Below are 20954 nucleotides of genomic sequence, written 5' to 3' on the forward strand. Positions count from 1 at the left end.
CCATCGACATCTATGTACTGTTGGAACTAGGCTGTATACCGCTGGCAGGTGGTAAACCTGACCACCTGGCACGCTAGATTGACTGTATTAAGTATAATGTTAGTATTTTTGTATTGTATGATTCTAGAATTTGATTTTAAAAGGGTTTGACATCGGTGTACATGGCGGAGGACAGATTGCTCCCGACAGCCTGAGCGGCTGGACCTATCTCTGTAAAAACATATTTATTTATTTATTTATTTTATTTCATTGTAAAGTCATGTACATATTTGTGAAAGGTGTTACATTTGGTATTATTATTAGTTAGTCCATGACGCCCTGCAAGGGCACACAATAGTTACAATTATGAAGCTAATGGTATTAAATCAATTACTTATTACAATGTCGAAAATTTATAGTGAAATGTTAATGTCAAGTTTCTGTTCATGCACTGTAGGTTTTATTTTAATTTCTACCCATAACATAAAATGTACAAAACTATAGATACATTGTCAATTAACTAAAAATATTTAAGTACTAACTTTATTTCATGTGGACGAGCCATTGAGATAAGATTCAGAATATGTTTAAATAAAAAAATATGTCAATTTGTATCTTAGTCTAAGTGGAAAATTTAATTATTATTTATTTATTATTACATTTACTTTAATTCTAATTATTTCAATGTTTCGTCGTTCAAGAACTCGTCAACAGAATAATAACATTTATTAATCAATATTTTCTTTAATTTATTTTTAAAATTATTATAGTGAGGTTCCTGTCTGATACATTCTGGAATTTTATTCGCTATTTGTATGCATTTATATTGGGGACCATTTCTGAACATTGCTAAATTTGACTTTTATAAGTACGATAAAATAAAAGCAAAGTAGAGAAGAATTATAATTTTTATTTTAACTGAGTTTAAAGTCACGCGCGTAGATTCCCATTACCTAAGCTCTTACCAAGTTACAGTCCCCACAAGTGCTTTCGGCACTAGACTGGCTGTTTGGAACAAAACGCGCGGCGCATCAATCATCAATATTACTTTGACGCAATCGCTGTCACGGACGTCAACAGACTATAGTGAACTTTTCTTTTTTTTTATTCGACTGGATGGAAAACGAGCAAGTGGGTCTCCTGATGGTAAGAGATCACCACCGCCCATAAACATCTGCAACACCAGGGGTATTGCTGATGCGTTGCCAACCTAGAAGCCTAAGATGGGATACCTCAACTTACTCTCCACGCCGAAACACAACAGTGCAAGCACTGCTGCTTCACGGCAGGATTAGCGAGCAAGATGGTGGTAGCAATCCGGGCGGACCTTGCACAAGGTCCTACCGCCTGCATGTTCTGAAATGTTCACAAAACCGCGCTGTGAACTGCTTTTGTACGCCGTTTTGATGTAAGAAACATGCAGTCTAGTACATAGATGTCAATGATTAGACCACAGGCTTTACTGAACGTATATAGTCTGTCTAAGTGTTTATTTGTCCGCAGGCATGTCTTCGGAGGCGGGCGCTATGGGCATGCGCGGCTCGGGCGGCTGGGGCGAGTACAGCGACCGCGGCGGCGGCGGCGGCGGCGGGAACAACTGGGGTCAGTACACCGGCAAAGGGCCTTCGGACAGGCCCCAGGGAAATAATTAAGCGAAAAATTTGTTCGAGACAAGATCAAAATAACCTAACCAAAAAAAAGTTGGAAAACTCCCGACTTTGTCACTTTAAAGTTCAATATCTCAAACCTATTTTGATGAAACATGTCTAAGAACCATCGCTAGAAAACCTGATTTCAAATAAAATAACCGCGTTCAAATCGGTCCACCCGCTTAAGAGCTACGGTGCCACAGACACACATAGCGGTCAAACTTATAACACCCCTCTTTTTGCGTTTCATAGTCTATCGTCAGTTACACTTACACTGTTTAACATTTTCGTTTCGGTGTTACGTTTAAATTGTAACAAACACAGGTCTATTTTTTTTTTGGTAGCCTATAGTGTCCAAATGCAGGACAAAGGCCTCCCCCATTACAGGTCTAATTTCATTACATAAAACATATCGTGCTAACTGACAATTAAACATCGGCAGTCGATAAAACACAATGGTCAATCATTTGATTTTTGCTATGAGAATTCCGCTCCTTCCTTGGTAATGACGCCTAAGTAATCTGTCGTGTTTATTGTCCACAGATGAACCCAAAGAAAGAAACGAGGACGACGATTACGACAGAGCAGAGGACTCCGACGGAGATTACAGCCACGGGCCGGCGCACGCGCAGGCTCGGAAACCGAACAAGTCAGTGCCGATACACATACTACAGGCAGTGCCAGGAGAGCTACGAATAAATAATCCATACTAATATTATAAATGCGAAAGTGTGTGTGTGTTTGTATGTTTGTCCGTCTTTCACGTCCGAACGCAGCGACGTGATTTTTGGCATAGAGGTAGTTTATGGGCCAGAGAGTGACATGGGCTATTTTTTATCCCGGAAAAATGCGCAGTTCCCGAGAGAACAGCGCGTGATAGTCGAATTCCATGCGGGCGAAGCCGCGGGCAAAAGCTAGTATAATAAGTCAGGAAGCGTAACTCAGAACTAATTCCGCACTAAAAGTCGGCATACTTTAAACCAAAACGAATTATGATTCAAACACGAATCATTTTCGAGGGTGCAAATAGACGTGCTTGCTGATTGGTTAATATTCAGAAACAGCAGGGATTGGTTTGCGTGCGTGATGCAATGTCAGATGAAGCGCAGAACACGGTTTTTAAGCCCCGCCTACTAAGAACACGTAAAGACATTTTTCTAACGCTGTTACAATTCCCGACTTATTATTTGTTTGTAGCAGGAGATGCATGATTACACTTACACACACACACACACACACACACACACACACACAGCTGAGCGTTTTCACAAGAATTTGTACAGTCGAACAAATTGAGTCATCATCTCATACTTATGCCAAGGAAATCATAGTGAAATTGATTATTAAAGGTTCCACCCTGGGTCATGATTCAATTTGTTCACTGACTCTTAAAATTTGTATGAAAAAATTAAATACATTTTGAAGTGTCATGAAGAACTGAATGCATATAAAAGGAGAATGATCTTGTGTGCGTGACCTCATCTCTCGTGGCACTACCTATACCTATTCTCTACCTTGTGTTTAAGGTTCTGTAGTCCTACAAGAGACCTTTATAATTCGCCGTGACTTAGCTCAGAAACTGTCAGTGCTAGGAAGCTGTAATTTAACGTATGTGTAAACTTGTGACGTGTTTGCATGATTTACTGTCATTCGGTGTATTTAAATGGAAAATCGTCCACTTAAATTTACCATTTTGAATTTGGACCAAAATGAATATCAACCAAAGTGAATTTCGTTAAAATGTAATTGTGATGAAAAGCATTTACAACCAAATTTATTTTTGTTTTTAAATTAATTAAACCCAAATGGAATATTGTCCATTATAAATTAGGAGCAAAATAGGCAAGCAATAACTGAATGTTGTCTAAATCAAGTCTTAACTTAATATATATTCTCAAAACAAATGATTTCGGGTGGAAATATAAATATGTGGTCTGCCACCCTATAGCTGATAATCGTTTGCATGTCATAAAACAATAATGCCAATAGACGTGTCTGTTAACTTGAAAGTTCGACTTTAGCGACATATTAGTTTGATAGGAACTTGTTTAAAAATTGATAGACCATTTATTTGGCTGATGGTACCAAAAAAAAAAATACTTATTATTTGTTTGAGTGAGTAGTATTGTTTAATCGTCGTCCGAATTTGACCCGCTGCCATCATCCGAAGTATCTGACCCAGGATTCAAAGTAATGTACTTGTCCACAACATTGTCAATTATATCATTAATTTTATAATAATATACCTCTTCTTCTTTAGCTCGTTCTACATGACGCGCCCATTTTTCATCAGGAAATTTGTCTACAGCATTTTTCAAACAATTATGTGCTTTATCAAGCGTATCGAATTTATTCTTCATCACCTGTTCAGTAATTTCAGACAGCACAGAAGCCATTGGATTTAGGTCGTAGTGAAACGGTGGCAATCTTAGAACCTCCACTTTATATTTCTTGGCGATTTCATCCACCGCGTACGTCCGTCGCTCTAGATTCAATTTGCAAACTTTATCCAGCAATTGGGCTTTTACATCATCGTCGGTGAATTGTATGTCTCTTTTTAGTAGCCATTCTTGTATGGACGCTTTAGTCCAATTGCTAGTTGGCAGCTTGTCGATCCTTCTAGAATGGTGCGGCGCGTCGTCCAACACTACTACAGCGTTATCGCCTAGTTTTTTTACTGTATTCTCGAACCAGCATTCAAAGTGTCCTGCTGTCATCGGATCTCCGTAATTTTTTGTATTGGGTTCGAATATTTCTGCCGCGTCCGGTAGGAATCCATTTTCGTTGCCGATATGCACGATGTTAATTCTTTTGATGTCTTTTTTATTGTTTTTAGCGGTGCTGGATTTGGATTTTTGCGCTTCTTCTGAAAACATAAATATTAACCGTTAAACTATTTGAGTTAACGAAACAAAAAAATAACTAAATATTACAAGTACTTATCACACTCGAAAATACTCGTGCCAATACAGTCGTAATCAAGTGCGGGTAGTTCTAAAGACTCGCGCTGCTATGCGAACGCGATACCCTACACTTATTTAGTTTACTCGTGACCACGGCCACTGCAATGTGGCCGGTGGCCGAAACGTCGAGGTAAATTACACATTTCGCTAAGCGTGATAAGTACCGGGTGTTGTAATCGTTCTGAGTGAAAACCGCGAAATTTTTAATAAAAAAAATTAAAAGAAAAAATAAAGCCTTTTTAAAAACAAGCTTTTATTAGAAAAATAAATGAACTAAAAAGGAAAAATAAATTTTAGTAACATTTGTCACATGTAGGTATGTACATGTCGGCGCAGAATCATCCGGCCGTTGAAAATTACCATCCGGAGGCTCAGACATCACGAATCAAACCGCACTATTAAGTTTTTACCACAACTTGCAAAGTAATGTAATTAAGTAATGTCTTGTCATTTACGAGTCAACAATGGCGACCGTCCCGAAAAACAACAACCAATCACGACGCATTTCCCGCCATCTCAAAACTGATCTCTGATTGGCTGAGAGCCGATTCCAAGTCAAACTAGTGTTTTATTTATAATATTTTAAATGTTTAATATGGAATAATTTAAATATGTTGGATTTAACAAGTGAATTAATTTATACAAGTAATTTATCAAATTAAATAACATGATTTATTATATGATTTTAATAAGTTGCAATATAAATTTGAATTAAATAACTTTCATTGGCAACTTCCGCTATCATGGCGTGAAGTCGTTTCCTGTTGAGGAACGATCTTTTAATGTGTTTAATATGACTAGACGATTATTAAATTGATGTAAATAACTTTAAAATATCAATGAAAATTAAAACATGTTCAAAAGCCTCAAATGCATAAAATGTCAACAAAATAAAATAAATAAGATCTAATTATGTTTGTACTGCGATAGACACCAGCGCCATTTCTTTTATCGCGGAGAAACGCGGAACTAGTGAGAGTAATTAAAAAGTTTTATAGATGGCGCCCATACGGCCATTCTGCAATCAGCGCGCTCCCTGCGCTGCACTTTTTCTATTCATCTATACCCAACTGGAAAATAAACAAAATTAAACATGAACATAACAAATAAAACAAAGTTCTTCACAACTTAAACTTTAATCAAACTATTATTCATAGTAACAGAAGTGTTACAAAGTTAGAACTTTTTTTTAATGATGATAGATAATATAAACAAATTAGAGTAAAATAGAATAGATCGAAAACGACCAGGTCGCGACGATCAACTAAAAGACATCGTAACATAACAAATCAAATCTTTTAAGCCATCTACTTTGTAACAAAATTATAAGCAGATCTCGGTCAGATCTAATCAGAACAACAATTTCCTTATGACAACGAACCCTGAGTGAGTTGTGTCAAAAAGGAAAAGACACTGATGCTCAATGTTTTGATGCATAACAGGTCTTAAGTTTCAATTTCACCATTGCCATTATTAGCGGCGTTATCATTGTCACAGGCATCATTTTGCATTGCATCTCCATCGTCATCAGTGATATCCCATACGGCATCATTAGTATCATCAAACGGATCAGCTAAGCCCAAAGGAGCTGGCCGTAAAGAGTCGTGGCTAGCAAATTTCTCGGAGCTACCGCGAAGATTAATGTGTTTTACTTTATATCTATCGTTAGGAAGTACCTGAATGACTTCCATTGGACCTTCATATTTAGGTCCTAATTTAGTAGTGTGGCGCTCATGACGGCGCATCAAGACAAAGTCGCCCTGTTTAAATGGATGTATTTGGGCTTTTCCTTTGTCGAACTTGGCTTTATCACTACTTGCTCGCTCGTCCATCCTTTCTTTTGACTGCAATCTTATTTGTTCTATATTATCAGAGGTTTGGACGTCATCTATTTCAAGCAATTTTATACCAGGAGGTGAGCATTTCCTACCTAACAATAATTCCATGGGACTTTTACCTGTTGCTTTTGAGACTGAACAATTTATTGCTAATTGTAGGTCACGTAAAGCAGCATGCCAGGGTTTAGTAGCTTCGACCACAGACATGCTGTCTTTAATAACTTTCATAAGTCGTTCTACCTGCCCGTTAGCTCGACTAGCCCCCTTTGCCACAACATGATGTTCAATACCATTGTTCGCACAAAAATCTTTAAATTCACAGGAAGTCATACTTTTGTCTTGATCAGTAATTAAACGAGTTGGCGTGCCAAAAACTGATATAAACTCATGAAAAGATTTAATTGCAGTGTCAGAAGTACGGTCATTTGTGTAAACCATGTAAACATATTTTGTGAACCCGTCTATGTAAACAAATGCATACTCTGCAGCTTTTCTCACACCATTCATTCGACCTGTGATATCTGCATGAATTGTGTGAAATGGGATTGGAGTTTTATCTATTGGATGTAATGAGATTTGTCTCGAGCCAGAAGGGCCTTTTCTTACACGACAGCTAACGCAGTTTTCTACAAATTTTCGTATAGCCTTAGTCATCTTAGGAAACCAGTACTGCTCTCTAATTTTGCCTACAACTTTTTCCCAACTTAAATGCATGAGGTTGTCATGATAATGTGATATTAAACTCCATCTATAAGACTTAGGAACTATAATGAGTTGATGCGTCTTTCCTTCTATTTGCACTTTTCGCCTGAGAAGCTTATCTTGCAAAATGGCGTAAGTATCGGAAATGGTTTTTGGTATAGAGTCACCTTTTAAGTCTGAGACTATTTTTTGTATTTCTGGTCTCTCTTTTGTTCAACTAAAAGCCAGTTCTTATCAAGATTAGCTAAATTTATATTCTGAGGTATAATTTTGCTGGATTCAAGTGAGATCACTTCTTGAGCATTAGCTGTTGGGTTGCGACTAAAATAGTCAGCATGAGCTAGTTTATCACCTTTCCGGTACTCTATTTCAAAATCAAAGCTCTGGAGGTATGCCCACCATCTGTGGACTCGAGGTGACAACTCACGCTTGTGACTGGAGGCCTTAAGCGAGTTGCAGTCTTTACAACTTTAAATTTTCGGCCGTACAAAAAATGGCGAAAGTTCTTTATGGCTTTTACTACTGCTAAGGTCTCCAGCTCATAAGAGTGGTATCGACTCTCGGTGTCAGTCGTTCGCATGCTAAAATCTTCTTCTTCTTCAGCCCATAGCCACCCAATGCTGAGTGTAGGCATCCTGCATTGCTCGCCACTCATCTCGGTCTAGTGCTCTCCTCATCCAGCACCTTCCCGCCACTTTGACCAGGTCGTCGGTCCACCTCATCTCCTGTCTACCAACGTTTCTCCGCCCGGTTCTGGGTCTCCACTCCATCACGGCCTTCCCCCATCTTCCATCACTCCTGCGGCATATGTGTCCAGCCCACTTCCACTTCCTTTGGGTGATTACCCTGGCTATATCGGTGAGCCTTGTTCGTCTCCGAATCTCCGTATTTCGGAACCTGTCACGGAGAGATATGCCCAACATCGCCCGCTCCATCGCCCTTTGCGTGACTTGCAGCTTGTGTACGACCTTCTGCGTGAGCGTCCAAGTTTCGGCTCCATATACCAGCACCGGAGGACACACTGCTCGAAGCATCTGCGCTTGAGATTAAGAGGTATGTCCCCTCTGAGCACGTCGGACAATTTACCGAATGCCGCCCAGCCTAAGCGAATTCGACGCTGAATTTCCAAGTCCTGTCCGCTCTTTTCTAGGCTCATGGTTTGACCGAGATAGACATACTCATCCACCCTCTCCAGTACCTGTCCATGAACTGTAATGTGAGTGGCATTGGTGTTCTTGCACATAATCTGTGTCTTTGCCATGTTCATTTTAAGACCCACCATTACAGACACGTCATACAGTTCAGCTACCATGGCTTCGAGGTCTTCCAGGCTCTCTGCGAAAAGTATGATGTCATCCGCAAATCGCAGGTGTGTCAATTGTTTGCCGTTGATGTTAATGCCTCTACTTGACCAATCGAGAAGCCTAAATATATTCTCTAGGCAAGAAGTAAACAATTTAGGGGAAATGGTGTCACCCTGCCTTACACCCCTTTTCACCGGAACTGGGTTCGTCAGCTCGTGCAACTTTACTTGTAGAGTAGCCGAACAATAGACCGCTTTGATGGCTTCTATATACCTGCTGTCCACCTGGCATCTTTGCAAAGAGTGTATAACTGCCCAATGTTCTACCGTGTCGAATGCCTTTTCGTAGTCTATGAAGGCTACGGCGAGGGGCTGGTTATATTCGTTGCACTTCTCCACCACCTGGCGAACAGTGTGTATGTGATCGATTGTAGAGAATCCGCCTCTAAAGCCTGCCTGTTCCACGGGTTGGTCTGCATCGAGCCGGTTAGTTAAACGTAGTGTGATGACTTTGGTGAAGAGCTTGTAGACATGGCTCAGCAAAGAAATAGGCCGATAGTTAGAGAGCTTGGTGACATCGCCTTTTTTATGCAGCAAAATCACTATAGCATTTCTCCATTTCTCTGGTGACACACCCTCGAACAACACCTTGTTGAACAGTATCTGCAACTGCTTCAACACTGCTCTCCCGCCATGCTGCAGACTTTCGTATGTGACTCTATCTTCACCTGGCGACTTCCCAGCTTTCATGAATTTAAGGGCACGTTTTATTTCATATAAACTGATCTCGGGAAGATCCGTGGTAAGGTGCTTCCTTAATGGAGCACGAGGGTCCTTGCGGTCGGTGGTCTTTTCCGGATTCTTGCAACTGTATAACTCTGCATAATAGTCTTCAACTAGTTCCAAAATCTTCGTTCGATCAGTCGTTATGGAACCTTCTTCCGTCGTCAGCTTATGAATCTGCTGGCCGCCTCTTTTTAGCTGTTTTCTGAATACTTTTGGCCCCTATGCTTCTCTATAGTCTCTAAGATAAGCTTGTGTTTTTTCTGCCTAAGATGCTTCCGAAGGAGGTGTCTTATTTTCTTGTTGACCACCGAGATGCCAGTCTGGCTTGAGGTAGCCAGAATTTTCTGGCGCTCCTCCAGCAGTGCGGCCAGCTCTTTTGACTTTGGCTCCTGTGCTAATTTGGATTTAGGTCTTATCTCGTCTAGCGTTTCGTTAATAGAGCAGACTAGTTGGTCGTTTATGGCGTCTATGTCCCAAGCATCCTCGGCTGTTAGTTTCTCTGAGAGTTTTCTCTGGTAGTATTCCCTCTGCACTTCTATATACTTTCTGTCTTCAGATGGTCTATTACTTTCAACTAGGCGTCGTAGTTCGAGTTTGAGGTTGAGGGCCAATCGGGCTCTCACTATGCGATGGTCACTTCCTGCGCCCACCATGTTGATAACGCCTACGTCTTCGAAGATATATCTTTTGGAGCTAAGAATATAATCAATTTGATTCTTAGTTTTCCCGTCTGGGCTTCTCCAGGTCCACATTTTTTGAGGTTTCTTTTGGAAAAACGTATTCATGGCAAATAGTTTTTGTTGGCAGAGATAACTTGCCAGGTCATGCCCTCTTGAATTCCTCTCTCCCAGTCCGAATCCGCCCACAAACTCTTCATTTTCTCGGGTTTCCCTAATTTTGCATTGAAATCACCAATAACAGTGGTGTAAAAGGTAGGATTCTCCCTTAACGCGGTACTTATGTCGTCGTAAAATTCCGAAACCTCGTCATCCGAGTGCGAGGATGTTGGTGCGTAGACTTGGATGACCTTGAGTGAGTAACGTTTATTTAAATCAAAAGTTGCATAGATGACACGTGGTGACACCGCTCCAATGTTACGCATTTTCTTTGCCATTGAGGTATTAATGAGGAGTCCAACACCACCCTGTGACTTGTCTTCGTAGCCTTTGCAATAGAGTAAGTGTCCAGATGTTAGTTTAAGCAGGTTTTCCCCCCTCCTTCTCGTCTCGCTAAGGCCCATTATGTCCCATTTTATTTTATTGAGGACTTCAGATTCCAGTTCCTGGTAGCGTTCTTCCGTTAATAGTGTCCTAACATTGTATGTAGCCAAGTAAACGTGTTGGCAGCCGTATCCGTTCTCCCAGGGATTCTTAGCACCCTCTGTCCTACTGGTCCCCCGACCGCTGCCGTAGCCAGGCCTAGTAGGACGACTGGGAACTGAGGGCCGTGGTAATGGTTGTCTCTGCATGCAGGTTAGTTGGCCTTGTAACGCCACGCTGGCCATTGCGGGTTGGCGTACCTACATCTTTTGAAGGCATTTCCTCCTTCGCGGCTTGTAGTGGCCGACCTCCGACTGGGAATCGGAGGGGGTCAGGATATTTACCGCCGCCTAATGCTCGGCGTTGTTGCTCGTTTAGCACCACCCGGGGGACACGTGTAGGGTTTCGCGGGTTAGACCTACGGACGCGAGCAACGACCATCCCCATGCTAAAATACGCTACTACAAATGGGTTACCATCTTTACGTTGGATAAGCACAGCGCCATACCCGATCGCACTTGCGTCCGTGTGAAGTTCTGTAGGTAAATCTGGGTCATATATAGTAAGTAAAGGAGAAGATGTCAATCTATCGATAACTTCTTTCCTAGCCTTTTCGTGGCGATCAGTCCAAGACCAGTTTACACCAGTTTTAGTAAGTTCGTAAAGAGGCGCCATTATTGTTGAAAAATTAGGAACAAATTTTCTAAATATCCAGCAAGGCCATTAAACTGACGCACTTCTCTGACAGACTTTGGTACAGGAGAGTCTATTAGAGCTTGAATTTTTCGCGGGCTAGGTCGGACAGTTCCATTTTCAATTATGTTTCCCAAATACTCAATGGATGACTTTAAGAAGGAGCATTTTTTTACATTTAAAGAAAAACCTGCATCTGTAGTTTTTCAAGACTAACTGTAAGTTGTGTAAGCCCTCTTCTATGGTCTCAGAAATTACACAAACATCATCAAGATAAATTAAAGCAATATTATCTTTTAGGTCACCTAAAGCTTTATTGATTGCTCGCTGATAAACAGAAGGAGCATTGCAAAGGCCAAAAGGAACGCGCAAAAACTCATACTGTCCATCTGGAGTAACAAAGGCAGTCTTTTCAATGGAGTTGTCAGAAATGGGCAGTTGATGAAAGCCGGCTGCCATATCTAAGCATGAAAAATAGCGAGCTTTACCTAACTTATCTATCTGGTCTGAGATCAGTGGCAAAGGGTAGTGGTCTCTAACAGTGTTGGTATTGAGTTCCCTATAATCAACACAAAGTCGATCTGTGCCATCTCTTTTTTTTACCAGCAACATTGGACTACTAAAAGGAGAGCAGCTGTCACGAATGATGCCGTTTTCTTTGAGGTCACTTATAATTTCTTTAACTTTTTCTCTTTCAGCAGGTGCGAGACGATATGGCCGACGTTGAACAATCTTATCAGGATTTTTGAGTCGGATTTGCAATTCACCAGTGTTAACAGTGGATACAGAGTTCCCTGATGTAAAAGATTGTTCATAGTCTGCAATTATTTGTCTTAATGACTCAAGATGTTTGGGGTCCTCTACATCAGTATCAAATTTCATTAAATCTTTTGTAACAGTGTTAATAATAACATCCGTTCAACTGTAATTTTATCTCCTGAAAGAGTAACAGTGAGACCGGGGATCTGTAAAATATCAGCACCTATGATTACATTGTATTGAACATCGCTATCATTCACAATATAAAACTGTATTTCAACAAAAACGTCATTGACTTTTACTGGTGTAATAAGACTCTGCCTTGATACTACAGGTGACTGACCAATACCACGAAATGCAACATTAACCTCACTCCGCTTGCCAGGTATTGACCTAGCCACCTGCTCTCGCATCAAAGAACAGTCAGCTCCGCTATCAACAAACATCTAAAACTGGTATCATTGATACAAACATCAATCACACACCGTCCAACATCTTGGCAGTAATTAATAATAATAATAATAATAAAGCCCTTCTATTCTGAATTCTCTACAACTTCAGCAGTACGTGTTTAAGTGTTCTATTCTATATTATGTCTCTGAATTCAGCGTGCCTCTTGGCATAGGCCTCCTCCAGCTCTCTCCACTGAGCTCTGTCTTCTGCTACCCTAGTCCAGTAAGGTCCCAGTGTTAGGCGGATGTCGTCTCTCCATCTTGTTTTTGGGCGCCCCCTTCTTCTACAGTCCTCTCTTGGGTACCATAAGGTAACTTGTTTGCTCCATTTGTCCCTTCCACTGCGCAGCATATGTCCCGTCCAACCCCACTTCAAATGGTTTATGCGAGCTATTATATCTATGACTTTAGTTTTTCTTCTTATGTCTGTATTTCTGATTTTATCACTAAGTCTGATTCCCAACATGCTCCTTTCCATTGCCCTTTGTGTAGTAGCTAGTTTTTCTCTTTGCCTGTCTGTTAACGCCCAGGTTTCACAGCCGTATGTCATGCACGGGAGGATGCAGGTGTTGAAAGTTTTTTTCTTGATATGCATCCCTATGTTTTTATTTTTCATTATTTCCTTTAGTGACCAATATTTCCTCCATCCACAAGCTATTCTTTTGTTTATTTCTTTAGACATAGAGTCTTCCGGAGATATAATTTGACCTAGGTAAGTATATTCCTTCACATATTCTAACATGTTACCGTTAACCTCTATGTTAACTTCTGATGAGTTGGTCATTAGTTTTGTTTTGTTTGTATTCATTTCTAATCCTACATCTCTGCTTCCTTCCGCTAATGTTTTTAACAAGTGTTCTAGTTTATTGGGGTCCTCTTCTAACAAAACTATGTCATCGGCGAATCTCAGATGGTTGAGGCGGCTGCCATTAATGTTGATTCCGTAGTTTTCCCAGTCCAATTTTCTGAATATGTATTCCAGCACGGCATTGAACAGCTTGGGAGAGAGCGGATCGCCCTGTCTCACACCTCTGTTTATAGGGAATTGGTCTCCTTTTGTTTCCAATTTAATCCGGCTTTTGCATTTTTTGTAGATGGATTTTATTATTTGTATATAGGCCTCATCCACTCCTTGTTCTTTCAGGCTCATCCATATAAATTTATGATTTAGGCTGTCAAAGGCTTTGGAGTAATCTATGAAGCAGATATACAATGGTTTTTGGTATTCGTTATATTTTTCTAATACTTGCTTGATTGTGTGGATGTGGTCTATTGTACTGAAGTCCTTTCTAAACCCTGCCTGTTCAATTGGTTGGTTTTCATCTAGGACTTTTGTTATCCTTTCCAGGATCACTTTTGCAAAGATCTTATAAACATTTGAAATGAGGCTTATTGGTCTATAGTTGCCGATGTTATCCTTATCTCCTTTTTTGTGGAGGAGAATAATATGAGATTCGCTCCATTGTTCCGGGATGGTGTTGGTTGTTAGAATATCATTGAATATTCCGGTTAAAACCGGGCTTATTTCTTCCACAGTGCCTCTCATCAGCTCGTTTGTTATACAGTCAGGTCCTGGAGCCTTTCCTAGTTTTTGTGACAATATGGCTTTCTTTACTTCTTGTGTTAGTATTGGTGGGACACCTTTATATGTTGTTGGTGGATTCTTGTAGGTGACATTTTCCTGTTCGTCACTATTAGAGGAGTAAAGGGTTCTGTAGAAATCTGTGGCTAGCTTCTGGATTTTCCAACGGTTCATTTCTTGTTTGGATCTGTTGTTCTTTAATTTTGGTATCCATTCCTTTCCATGTTCCCTCAATTCTTTAAACGCTTTTTTTGTTCCCCCTGTTTTTTGGATTTCTGCTTCTAGTTTTTGCATTCTCTTTGTTTTCCTGTCATTTTTTATATTTTCTCGGATCTGTTTACTCAGTGCGGATATTCTATTGCGGTTTTCTTTCCTCTTTGGCTTGTCAGTTAATAGTGCTTTTCTTTCCTCTAGAAGCTCTATCGTTTTAGCACTGAACTTTGTACCCTTAATTTCATTTGTCTTTGCTTTTCTTGTTTGTGACAATTGTTTGTTTAGGTGGTTGTATTTGTCCGTGACATTTCCGTCCGAATTTGCTATCTCTATCAATGTCTTTGTGAAAGAGGGATCAATGGCTTTTTCGAAATGCTCCGGTGTCCACTGTTTACTATTCATTTTGCTTCTACCTCTTTGACTTGGGAACTTTTTTAAATTGCAGCGTACCATTCGGTGATCAGTATTAAAATTTAAATTCTGTATTACATTAATATCATTGAAAAACTTAGGTTTGTTGGTTATTATAAGATCAATTTCGTTTGCATATTTTCCATCTGGTGATAGCCAGGTCCATTTGGCTTTGGGTTTTTTCTTGTAGACAGAATTAAGTAGTGTTAAGTTGTTTTGTAGTAAGAGTTCAATTACTCTATGACCGTTATTGCTCCTTTTTCCATGTCCATATTTGCCCAATATTAGATCCTCGCCGGATTCTCTACTGCCCACCTGTGCGTTAAAGTCCCCCATCACTATGAGATAGTTATTATTGTATTTATTTATGATGTCTAACATAGTGGAGTAAAAAGCGTTGCTTTCACTTTCGGGGGCTGACTCTGTAGGTGCATATGCTTGTATGATTGTCCATGTTTTTTTGTAACCAGGCATATTGATGTTAAGTATTGCCAATCTTTCCGAGATTCCTATCAGTTCTAGTATGTGGTTTTTCAATGTTTTTCTTATCAGGAAGCCAACTCCTCTGTGGCCTGCTGTTTCGCCTTTTTGATATAATAAGTACCTGTCATATTCCACTATTTTCTCATCTGATTGTCTCATTTCACTTATGCCTAATATATCGTATTTTACGTGCTGTAGCGCCTCGTCTAATTCCAAGAGGCTTTCCTGCTTTCTCAAGGTTCTCGTATTTAGTGTTGCAATGTAAAATGTTTCACGTCTTTGTGCTGGAAGGTTTTGGTCTAGTGCTCCCGCGGGGACCAGCCGTGATGGGAGACGAATTGTTTGTTGTTTTTGTTTGTAATGGTTAGTTGTAGCGGTTCTAGTTTGTATTTGTTTCCGGTAATCCGAGGCCTTGATTAGTTTTTTGGACTATTTGGCTGGGGATCGGATCTTGTTTTTTCTATATAATCTAATATGTTCGGTCTTATGATTTCACTCCTGTGATTCTTAGAGGGAGGTTGAGTAGTATTTTTCAGGACATTGTTTGTGCTGGCTTTCTTCTGGTTTGATTGGCCGGGGGATCCTGATGTTTCTCTCTTTCTCTTTTCTCTGCTGTTATCTTTCGGTTTGATCACTATAAGTTTGTCCTTTTTTATGTAGGCAATGTTTCCTTTTTTCTTTTCTTCCTCTACCTGGGGTTGGAGTTGTTTTCGTATTTCTAGGGTTTCCTTAGAATAATCCTCCTTTACATAGATGTTGGGTGGTAGATTTGGCTTATTCTTGAGTATAAGATGTTTTTTCCAAATTGTCGTGAAGGAGGCTACGACTGGTCGGTTTCTATTCTCCGTCTTCCTTCCAATTCTATAGACTTTATTTATCTCTTGGCTGTTTATGTGCACTCCTGTACCTTCTATAGTTTCTTTTATATAATCCACCAGTTCCGTCTCTGATTTGCCCTCTTCTTCTACCCCGAAGAAAACTAGGTTGTTCTTTCGCTTCTCGCTTTCTAACAAATTTATTTTCGATTCAAGTTCTGACATTTTGTTTTTGAGGTATTTATTTTCTTCCATTAATTTATTCATTTTATCATCTATCCCTTCCATGACGTTCCTAGTTACTGATTGCGTTATCTGTTCAGCTTGTCTGTCCAATTTCTCATCGAGTTTCTGTAGGAGTAGTTCCATATTTTTATCCATATTGAAATGATTGGGTTGATTTTAATCTTTGATTTGGCAACACTATGCTTAACTTCGTGGGGAGATTTATTTTTACTAATGGCCGCACCGGTGACGTTGGTGTCACTGTCAGAATGATGTGGGGTTGGCACTATGCGTTTGACAGGCAAGTCTATTGTCTATGAGGTGAGAGTTACTTGACTTGACAGATGATCCTGACTTTTTTAGGTTATAGTGATGACGATAAATACTTGAGTTTTTCATAAGGAATTCATCGCCCGCCTTGCGATCACTATTTCCGCGTAATTATTGCACTTAGTTGTGTTGGAATTACACTTGACAGTTTGAAGATTTCACTAGTTTGCACTGATTCTAGATTAATTTTCACGGAGGTCGGCAGTAATTAATACGCTTACTAATATTATCGGTCACATTTAACTTAATTTTTTCATCATTTTGCCGTTTAAAACAATTTGTTACAGAATGACCCTTTCTGTGACAGTAAGAACAATCAGTATAAAGTGACTTCGAACCAGATGAAACAGTTTGATTATTATTATTAGATTTATCCATGCAATCACGAGAATAATGTCCAGTTTTATTACAAGCGAAACAAGTTATCCTACTTAAGTCTGCACTTTGCATGGTTTAGCACTCGAGTCACTTCGCGGTTTCTTTGATATAATGGGCAAAGGTCCATCATGCCTGCGTTTACGATAAGTTTTTAATGTATTTATCAAACTGGGTAAATCGTTCGGTGTATTACGCAACAGGTCTGCACGAATAAAGTCGGGAAAAATACCTGTCATGATGGCCTCTACCACCTCAGAATCCGAAGCTTCGGGTCTTATCCTCTTGAATAACGTCCACGCTGTAGTTGCATACTCGGCGTAGCTGCTAGCTTGATCAGATGTGTAGTTTCTCCACCTCAGAACATCATCTGCGTAGCGAAACTCGGAACCAAAATGCTTTATTAAATCTTCTTTAATTTCATTCCACGTAGTAGAGTGAAGCGACCATGTATCAGCCCATGTTTTAGCTCGGCCCCTTAATTGCAAAATGGCTTTCATGCGCGCCTCATGCGTAGTTATATTAAGTTCCTTAATTGTGTTATCAACATGGGCACACCAGTCGCGAATATCATGCGATCGTTCATCAGGGTCGAAAGGCGGCAAATAAAAATCATTCAGCTTTCTGTTTGGTTTGCAATTTGTGAAGGCGGCCGCAACAGCACTCGCCGTGGCTTCCTTTGTTAGTGAAGTAACAATAGACAGAACCTGATCCATGGTGAAACTTGAATTCGTAGCATAATTTTGTATCAATCCTTGCGTCAAATTCACGTTAGCACTGTTTTGATTTTGGGGCTGTGATCCCACCGCTGCTGTCGGCGCAGAATCATCCGGCCGTTGAAAATTACCATCCGGAGGCTCAGACATCACGAATCAAACCGCACTATTAAGTTTTTACCACAACTTGCAAAGTAATGTAATTAAGTAATGTCTTGTCATTTACGAGTCAACAATGGCGACCGTCCCGAAAAAACAACAACCAATCACGACGCATTTCCCGCCATCTCAAAACTGATCTCTGATTGGCTGAGAGCCGATTCCAAGTCAAACTAGTGTTTTATTTATAATATTTTAAATGTTTAATATGGAATAATTTAAATATGTTGGGTTTAACAAGTGAATTAATTTATACAAGTAATTTATCAAATTAAATAACATGATTTATTATATGATTTTAATAAGTTGCAATATAAATTTGAATTAAATAACTTTCATTGGCAACTTCCGCTATCATGGCGTGAAGTCGTTTCCTGTTGAGGAACGATCTTTTAATGTGTTTAATATGACTAGACGATTATTAAATTGATGTAAATAACTTTAAAATATCAATGAAAATTAAAACATGTTCAAAAGCCTCAAATGCATAAAATGTCAACAAAATAAAATAAATAAGATCTAATTATGTTTGTACTGCGATAGACACCAGCGCCATTTCTTTTATCGCGGAGAAACGCGAACTAGTGAGAGTAATTAAAAAGTTTTATAGATGGCGCCCATATACACTATATTATATTATGATTCAGGTTTAGTACCTAGTACCGTGAACTGCTTCAACTTTGCCTCTGGCCCCAACATTGCCTGATTCAATTTAGAGTCGATAACTAGCACCCTTCTAGGTTTTTAAACTTTTATCCCCCCGTAATAATAATTCCCGTGTAGATAAAAGTTTTAAACCTATAAGAGTGCTAAGTTATCGACTCTAAATCGAATCAGGCAATGTTGGGGCCAGAAGGCAAAGTTGAAGCAGTTTACGGTATGCAATATTAGTGCCTCAAGCTTTTAAAATGATATATATTTTACATTTTGAAAGTACATCCATATTTATATCAGTCTCCAGAACTTTACTATCTACACACGCTTTCTTATAATGATGAGTATCCACATAAGAGGTTGTCCTGAACCTAAAGCATTCTTACTACATACATGTGACAAATGTTACTTAAATTTATTTTTCCTTTTTAGTTCATTTATTTTTTTCTAATAAAAGCTTGTTTTTAAAAAGATTTTTTTTTTCTTTTCATTTTATATTTTTAACTTTTTAGAGGGTCGCATATTCACGCCGACCAAAGTACTCTTCAAGTCAAATCAAAGGAACCCAAACTCGATGGGTTTGTGTCGTTTCATTACGGACTTCCTATGGCCACCTTCCAGCTTCATCATCAGATCAGCTTCATGTCATAATAATAATGCATTGTCATCCGATTTACACATGCATGCAAAATTTCAGCTCAATCGGAAACCGGCAAGTGGATCAAATTTAACTTGCAAGTTTTTGGTAATTTTTTTTTTTTAATAAAAGCCTTTTTTTGCTGACTGTACTTTTTGTTCACAGTACTTGCATTGTCATACAAACTACATTTGCCTACCAAATTTCAAGTTGATGCTATGAACCGTTGAAGAGTTCCGTCCTGCGGAGACGATCCTGGCTGGACTATCAGGATGCGACTACCAGATTATTGTATTGTCACGCGATTTACATAAGTATTCCAAATTTCAAGTCAATCTGACTACTGTTTAAAAAATGACCTGCAAAAGTGCCCATTGCGGCCTATTTACTGAATAAATTATTTGAATTTAAATTTGAACTGGAAGTTGGTCAAATTATACTTGCAATATTTGACTACAGACAGACAGACACAGACAACGGGACAGGTGAAACTAAATAAAAGCTTGTAAAAGTGTTTCATCATACCCACGTTTATCCAGCCTTCGTCCAAATAAAATATCGGCCGTTTCTCATTCCTGTACTGCATAATTTTAATCAGATAGTTTCTCCTCCATATCACCAATTCATCTTTATCAATCATAGCGTTCTTTGCATTTATTCTCACATACTTGAACCGCAAGTGCTTCATTGTTTTCTGAAACGTCGTCCTTCTGAACGTCGGAAGAGAATCGTCATCGTTCACTGCTTGCATTATCTTCTTCCCCGTTGGTAACTGATCGTTCTCGAAGAAACTGTACACTTTTTTTCTAAGAGCGCTCTTCTCGATTTCTGAGATCTTTTCTGAGAAGAGAGGTCGTTTCTTGGTTTCGAGAGGGGCTTTCATCTCGTTTCTAGCGTGTTCTCGCAGTATTCGGTATACTGAAGCTGTTCCAATGTTTAGTATGTCGGCGGTTTTCGTGTGCAAACGCATCTTGTTCCTTTCGTTCTGTGGGGACGACTGCTCCAAGTATTTGTATAAGTTGACGATTATCTGTTTCTCGTTCACCGTCAGTGGAGTTCTCTGGAACAAATTGATAGTGCATAAGACCTGATGTCATGTTTAACGTACGGAATAGCATCCGCTATCTCTTTCCACCATCGTTTTAAACCGTTTGATGAAAAGAAAAGGTGCATGTGATTCGGAGGAGACGCCATGGAAGCGGTCGTTAAATTCCGTTCTGAATTGGATAAAATGCTACAATAATATGTTGCAAATAAATATTAAATGTACTTAATTTAATTAGCGTAAAAGTAGTACATAGTTCGTTATGCAAATGTTTGTATTATGTGATTTTAATGCGAGGTTTAATGTTCCAGTAAAGCCATTTTTTGTTACTTTGTACTAGCTTTTGCCCGCGATTTCGCCTGCACAAGTTTACCGCTATGGTCTGTGTGTCTTAAACTATCATCTTAAAATTCGGTTAATAATATAAAAGTGAACCGCCAGAAAGGGACAGAGCGGAAGCAATAATGCTTCGGATTATCACGTCGTACATTATTGCGCGTACATTCCGAGTTGTACGTTATTGTTTCCCCTCCGCAAAAAACCAACACGATGGTGGATGACGTAAAAAAAATTAAAATTAAAATACATGAGTTATCTTACCTTCGCCCGTTTTTTCGGCACTAATTCACGCAAACACTCATCAGAACTACTAGGCTCCTCTTTTATTATAACTTCTATATTATAATCCATGTTAAACAATAACTAAATACTATATTACAAACGCGAGACACACGTCGTAACCCGAACGCGTCAGAAACGTCAATGGCGACGCGGCGTCGTTCCAAAATGGCTGCCACAAAGGCCAACGAAACACGATAATGTGTAGAGGTCGTCGCCCTTGCCCGTAGTGTTGCCAGCGCATGATTTTCAAAAAACTGGAGTCTTCTTAATAACTTTAAAAATTGTTATATATGCTAATGTCTGGT

General features: G+C 39.5%; 3 protein-coding genes across 4 annotated transcripts in view; 1 reads left to right on the forward strand and 2 right to left on the reverse strand.

Moving 5' to 3' along the window:
- lqfR (clathrin interactor lqfR) overlaps positions 1-20954 on the forward strand; it is a 46786-nt gene that overhangs the window by 12392 nt on the left and 13440 nt on the right. The window contains exons 5-6 of the mRNA XM_074107475.1: positions 1483-1581; positions 2172-2277. Coding sequence (XP_073963576.1) covers positions 1483-1581; positions 2172-2277 — 205 coding nt within the window. The remainder of the gene's footprint in view (positions 1-1482; positions 1582-2171; positions 2278-20954) is intronic.
- LOC141442471 (uncharacterized) lies at positions 2554-20927 on the reverse strand. 2 transcript variants are annotated; one of them, XM_074107485.1, is made up of 3 exons: positions 20629-20927; positions 19509-20043; positions 2554-4491 (listed from the first exon to the last, which is right to left on the reverse strand). In XM_074107485.1, the coding sequence occupies exons 1-3, from the start codon at positions 20716-20718 to the stop codon at positions 3758-3760; spliced, it is 1359 nt and encodes a 452-aa protein (XP_073963586.1). In that variant the 5' UTR covers positions 20719-20927; the 3' UTR covers positions 2554-3757. The 2 variants fall into 2 exon arrangements, with proteins under 2 accessions (XP_073963586.1, XP_073963585.1); XM_074107484.1 differs by having other exon boundaries at positions 2554-4494.
- Positions 5147-18200, reverse strand: LOC141442474 (uncharacterized). The gene is made up of 2 exons (XM_074107487.1): positions 17050-18200; positions 5147-5661 (listed from the first exon to the last, which is right to left on the reverse strand). The coding sequence occupies exons 1-2, from the start codon at positions 17681-17683 to the stop codon at positions 5648-5650; spliced, it is 648 nt and encodes a 215-aa protein (XP_073963588.1). The 5' UTR covers positions 17684-18200; the 3' UTR covers positions 5147-5647.

This window comes from Choristoneura fumiferana, chromosome 25, assembly GCF_025370935.1.
Source record: "Choristoneura fumiferana chromosome 25, NRCan_CFum_1, whole genome shotgun sequence".
NCBI classification, from domain to species: Eukaryota; Metazoa; Arthropoda; class Insecta; order Lepidoptera; family Tortricidae; genus Choristoneura; species Choristoneura fumiferana.

Bases quoted from the DNA above. Each gene is read 5' to 3' on its own strand.
- LOC141442474 (XM_074107487.1), bottom strand. From the start codon at position 17,683: ATGTCTGAGCCTCCGGATGGTAATTTTCAACGGCCGGATGATTCTGCG.
- LOC141442471 (XM_074107484.1), bottom strand. From the start codon at position 20,718: ATGGATTATAATATAGAAGTTATAATAAAAGAGGAGCCTAGTAGTTCT. The intron at 20,044-20,628 runs GTAAGATAACTC...AATTTGTTCCAG, and splicing joins TGCCGAAAAAACGGGCGAAG to AGAACTCCACTGACGGTGAA. The intron at 4,495-19,508 runs GTATGATGAAAC...TTATGTTTTCAG, and splicing joins CGAAGGCTGGATAAACGTGG to AAGAAGCGCAAAAATCCAAA.